The sequence below is a fragment of the Aptenodytes forsteri genome, unplaced genomic scaffold (assembly GCF_000699145.1).
Source record: "Aptenodytes forsteri isolate BGI_AS27 unplaced genomic scaffold, ASM69914v1 Scaffold217, whole genome shotgun sequence".
Lineage (NCBI taxonomy): Eukaryota > Metazoa > Chordata > Aves > Sphenisciformes > Spheniscidae > Aptenodytes > Aptenodytes forsteri.
In genome coordinates this window covers 8,403,291-8,409,162 of record NW_008796222.1, presented here as the reverse complement: position 1 = coordinate 8,409,162, position 5,872 = coordinate 8,403,291, and the positions used below count along the sequence as shown (strand labels likewise).

General features: G+C 41.6%; 1 protein-coding gene across 3 annotated transcripts in view; it reads right to left on the bottom strand.

Moving 5' to 3' along the window:
* The window catches only part of ZBTB24 (zinc finger and BTB domain containing 24), a 9,301-nt gene extending 3,631 nt beyond the window's left edge, over positions 1 to 5,670 (bottom strand). The window contains exons 1-5 of one of the 3 annotated variants that reach the window (XM_009289166.2): positions 5,340 to 5,670; positions 3,362 to 4,361; positions 2,785 to 2,952; positions 2,518 to 2,601; positions 1,723 to 1,806 (exon numbers count right to left, since the gene is read on the bottom strand). In XM_009289166.2, coding sequence (XP_009287441.1) covers positions 1,723 to 1,806; positions 2,518 to 2,601; positions 2,785 to 2,952; positions 3,362 to 4,334 — 1,309 coding nt within the window. In that variant the 5' untranslated portion in view covers positions 4,335 to 4,361; positions 5,340 to 5,670. Of the gene's footprint in view, positions 1 to 1,722; positions 1,888 to 2,517; positions 2,602 to 2,784; positions 2,953 to 3,361; positions 4,362 to 5,339 lie in introns of those variants that run through there. The other 2 variants (XM_009289164.2, XM_009289165.2) reach the window with 2 other exon arrangements.
* Positions 5,671 to 5,872: the final 202 nt, after the last annotated feature.

Below are 5,872 nucleotides of genomic sequence, written 5' to 3'. Positions count from 1 at the left end.
TTTTTTTTTTTTTTTTTTTTTTTTTTTTTTTTAACTGCATTTGGAATTCTTGTGTCTAATTGAGTAGAAGCAGAGGAGCCAAATTAAATAACAAAAAGGTTCACAAGAAACAGATACTACCCAACAAAAGCAAATCCTAATTGACACCATAACATATTCTTGTTGCATTGAGCTTCTTTAAGACACTAGACATGAGAATCCGGATCACCACTGTGGTAATTCACACCATCCAAGCACACTGAACTGGAGATGGGGCAGCAGCCAGTTTCCAAGGAAGCTTCACGTTTAGTATAGAACTGCAACACTCATCAGCTTTCATACGGCTTCGGAGGGCAGGGGCAAAGCATGAGAGAACGAGAAACATTTGTCAGAAGGCACCTCTCATCATCTAGTCCCAGCCTCCTACTGAAAACAGGGGTAATTTCCTACGTAGACTGTATTCTTATGACATTCTTCTGCCAAAGCAGAACAGTTGTATCAATGTTAACATCTGTCCCCAAACTCCTTAGAATTTTACTTCTTGCTTTTTGAGATGGGACAGATCAATTCTTATTTCTGCATCGTTAATACTGGCCTGTCTTTTCTGGAAGCAAAATACATTGCAAGCCAGTTTCTGCTAGAACTCATCTTAATGGATCTATTTTTTCAACCTACCTTGCTACTATGCTTCCTCATTTCCCACTACATTTATAGAGCTGTATCAGCTTCAGATACAAAACTGTTGTGTGTGTCAACAAACACAACGCTCTCCTCAATAGAAAATGCAGTATTTTTAAGTATCGCAAGTTAACACTATCCTGGGTACACCAAAAACTCCCAAAGGCACAAGTTCTGACCTCATCCTAGCCCAGGGAATTTAAAGCTGTGTTATTGTCACTGAGAAAGAGAAGGAAATGAATGAGATACATCACTTGATCTTGTGCATACCGTACTACAACCGCAGGCAACATACTTAAGAATAATTTGATTTGGGGAAGAAACGATTGCCACTGCTTATAGCTATTTTAAAAGAAAAAAATAGTTACGTGTCATCTTACAAACTTACCCTTCAAAGAAAACTATTTTAAGCAGCTTATGCCTTGTTATCACGAGATGGTAGATCAACATTTTTATTCCTGTTACCCAGCCATTCAACTATCACCTTGCCCCCTAAATCTCTTAAAACACGCTCTGATGCACTTGCATTACATCATCCCTCTCAGCCCATCTCCTGCCAACATCTGGTTTATTACAGCATAATAAAAAGGTAAATGGAAATAATTATTTTTCTGGTCAGCAGCATTTTTCATAAGCAGCCATCCCTCACAGGCAGGGGTGCCCAACTCATTGAGGACATACACTTTCTGTTACTACTTAGCTCACTTCAAACCCCATACATGCTGGACGTGACTCTCCTGATAAACTGAGTTCCCAGTCCAGGATTCTATCACAGAAGAGCTAACTGGCATTTTCTGCAGCAGGCTTTATAAGAATGGGAAAAAAAACCCCTCTTCCTGTAGTAGGCACTGCTTCTGCACTGTTGTAATAAAAGATTTTTTGTGCTCCTGCATTCCTGATGTCAAATCTCTTCATTAGCGATACAGGCATCATTATGTGCAAGTAGAGCAGAAGTTCAACCCACAGAGACAAGTGTCATTTGCCTAACACTGTTTTGTCTGTGTTACTTCAAGAAGAAAAAAAAAGAAAAAACAAACCACAACAAAACATGACAGACAGTATTACCTGTATGCGTTCTTAGGTGTTTCTTTAACTGAGCTGCATCCATGAATTTGCGACGACACTGGTTACATTCCGGCAGTGAATGGCCTTGTCGCAATAATAAAAAAAGTGTCAGTGCATAAGTGATCCCCTGTATCTCTCTTCAGTGATCTTTGTTAAAGCACTTTCCTGTAAAATAACCACTTTGATATAATATAGAGAGAAAACAAAAGGTGATTCACTGCCTCCTCCCTATCTTAGTTGTCTCACCCCTATTTCTCTATTTGGTATTATCATGGGAAAAGAGGGGACTGACACCTGCTTCCCCCCAAACACGCTTTCTCTCAAAGCTTTGTAAATTCTGATTTTTTCCACCACTTCCCATGTGTGTAGCTTAATCTCCATCCTGCTCCAGAAGTGAGGAGGACACTTCTTAAAGCTTGTATGCCATTGATAGTCCAAAGTAGTGCAAATCGCCTTGTAGTTTCCCACAACAGGCGGCAGACACAATTGTTTATACAATTCCTAGCTTCTATGTAACACAGCAGGGCTAAAATAATCAAGTTGTATGTCAAATACAGCATAACTAACTTTTAATCATCATAAGAGCCCTTCTCAATTAATTACTTTTCTAAGCGTTCCATTTATTACACACCATTTTGTCTTTTTCACCCTGTTCATCGTTGTATCAAGACACCACACATCAGGGTAGCAGAGACTAAATACATCACTGAAGAAGAATTTTCAGCCTTAGTCAATCTTTATACGGACAAATCAGCACGGACTGTAAGCCAGCTCTTCCACCCAACCTTGTTATACCTGTGTGTACTCGATAGTGGCTCTTGAGCTGTCTCTTTTGGCTGAAGTATTTCCCACACTGATCGCATGTAAAACCTTCTGCCCCTGTAAAAAAAAAAAAAACCAAAAAAACCCCCACCACTTATTAAAATGTAAGCCACATCCAAAGCAAGCGCAAGGAAATAAATAAATAAACAAACCAGCACACACAAGAGCGAGCAGAAATACCTTTTTTCAGAAAGGCAAACTCTTGGGGAAGAGAGGTTACATTCGCCTTGAAATATTTACCTGTATGTAGGCTCATATGCTCCAGAAGAGAATGCTTTGTCGTCAGAGCCTTACTGCAGACGGTGCACGTGTATGGCCGTTCTCCAGTGTGCATCCGCTCATGGACTTGAAGAGAATGCTTCTGGGAAAAGCCTTTGCCACACTCACTGCACTTAAAAGGGCGCTCCCCTGAAAGCAAAAGATGACATTTGTAAGTATAGATGCATTATTTCTCACTAGATATTCTAAGCTGATAGTGAGATGCATTGCAATGTAGCAGCTACTAAAAAATGACTTTTAAGTAGCGATAAGGCGAATTAAGACACAAGCTTCCCACAGCAATAAAGTAGTTCTTTAAGTATTGCCATATAATTCAATGTTTACACAGAGAAATGATTAACTAAACTACAATCAAGGTAAGACATAAAGGCTACGAGATCTGCTGACAAGAATAAAACAGCGAACACAGTCTCAGAGATCAGCATGTTGTTTTGGACAGTTCTTGCTGCAGACAACAGCCCACACTTCAACAACTAGCTCGCATTTGGCAACAAGTCACTAAACCCTAACCCAAACACAGCAGTCTGTTAATGCCTACCTGTATGACTCCGCTGATGAATAGCTAGGAAGTGATTATATTTAAATACTTTGCCACAGTCTTTACAGCGAGCTTCAGAACCTGCACGTTTTCTTTTTCCATCAGTTCTCTTTGCCAGTCCTTTTTCATCCTCATCACCGAGAAGTTTATAATCTTTCAGTTTGATTGATCTCCTTATTCTGCGTTTGCTGTAACGGCTCTGAGTGCTCTGTATTCCTTCAGATTTGGGATCATAATTCTCATCTTTTTCAGCTGACAGATCGACAGCAGCTTCTGAGCCACAAGCAGGTTCAGTTTCTTCTGCATCTTTCCTTGCTGGAGCCTGTTCGCTGACAACTGTTTCTTCTTCTGCGGCGTCTTTTTTCATAAAATTTTGCTTATTTTGCATGGAGTTGTTCTCTCTCAGCTGCACATCTTCGGCAGAATTTGCAGCCGATTTTTCTTCTTGGGCATTCTTGACTTTCCTCGGTCGCCCTCGTTTTCGCTTTGGTGGCTCTTCATTTTTCTTGTCGCTTGCAGCAACGGCTACAGAGGCTCCACTGTTAGCCGGAGCTGGTAACGCATTACTCGGGCTACGGCTGGCCTGATAGTCTGTACAGGCCCATACCAAGTCATTCACTTTCAGCAGCTGCGCGGTAGCCAGAATTTGTTCGGTGCTTTTTTCACTGGCGCGGAGGCAACCGGTGTAGATAAATTCTAGCAGTGCTCCAAACGTGTCCGCAACCATTCCCTCCAACATGTAAATTGACTGCCCTATTTCACCCTCATCTACAAACATCATTGAGAAGTATTCACTGCTGGCAGCAAGCAAAGCTTTATGGGCTCTGAACTGCACATTCTCCACTATTAGGGTAATGTCACAAAGAAAATCCTTTTTCCTTTGTTCTTCAAAATTAGCTAGAATGGTATCTTTGTGAGCTTTGGAGTGGATGACAACCAGTTTCTCAGAAGCGTCAGGAGGCGTTTCTGCCATTTTTATTGCGCATATGAAAGGAGGTGCCTACAAGAACAGAATAGCTTTAATTAAGGAATATTGTAGAAGTCTGCACTATAACACACCAAATATCATTTGGTTTACCAGTCAACAGAGTTCAACAGTTTCTGAAGCAATTCTGAAGGCTCTGATCTTTCTTTAAAAAAAATCAACACTAATGCTGACACAGACTTTCTTCAAAGGGTGTTTTTAAATTCTAAGACATGGCTACAGATAGCTGCTTCTTAGATCAGAATTACTGCCTATTATTTCATTTGTTTCTCTCTGATGTGCTGTGAACTGCGTAGCATCTAAAAAAATGGCTATCCCTTCTGAAAACTCCTTTCACAACTAAAACAACCGAACAAAGAACTCTTTTTGTTCACAGCTCGGGCAAAGGGTCAACTGCAGCTTCATCCCTGCAGATGCCACATTTCAGACTATTCAGTGACAAGGCTATGGAATCCTGTAATCAATGATAAAACTTGACTGGCATCAGCGCGGCAGGACTCCGTGCCTTCTTTTATCCATTTCTATCCTTCTGAAAATTTCTTTCAGAACACTTACCTGCTAAGCTTCAGCCTACGGAGGTGGGCAATAAAAGCGGAAAAACAGCAGCTTTTTCTAAGAGCTCTGTCTAAAATAGGGTTGACTGTGCTATTAACCACCAACCTGGCTTGCTAAGCTTCTTCAATTGTAAATATGCAAAAATTAAAATTAAAAAAAAATATATATAATCCAAAGTTAAAATTAAAAAAGAAGATATATAATCCAGCGATTTCAGAAGAATCCACTGAATACTACAGAAGAGATGTGCCAAAAATGTCCATTTCAAGAGGATCAGCTGAGCCAAACGTGAAACAGATTAGCTACCTGCCATCTTAAAATATAAAGCTGTCATCTTAAATACAAACACATATTTAAACATAGCAATCAGTGAGCACAACAGTTCCGATTACTGAAGGAATGCTGTAAGAAATAACACAGACTACATACAGACGATACCTAAATGCTACCGAGGTGGCCAACAAGCGATTCTTTAGCCCCATTCAGCTACCGAACAGTTCACGCCGGAGCCAGATCGTGTATCTGGGGACCTTAATTTCTGAAGGACGTGAGCCTGATGCCGCTGGCACACCCTAAAGCGTGGCTGTAGGTCTGACCCAACCCTGCCTTACAGGAACTCCCGAAGAGCTGCTGCCAACTGCGCATGCAGGCATTCCCTAACACCCACGTGCGCCTCAGGTAGGGCAGGAGGTGTTTCGATCACACGAAGGACTTTGGTATTCGATCACGAGGCGACAGCGTTACTACTTTGACTGCAAAATCCCAAACAGCGTGCTCACCTAAAAAAAAATAAATAACAGTAACAGTAATAACTCTGGAGCAAGGCTGTATATGAGGGGAGAGCAGCCATGCTGCCGGCAGCGTGGTCAGACGCGCTCCAGCCCATCTGCCGGCGAACTCTGGAAGGGCTCATGAGCAACACGCGCGTTTCGGGGGGGAGGGGGGAGGCTGACGCCGAGTGACAGAGCACG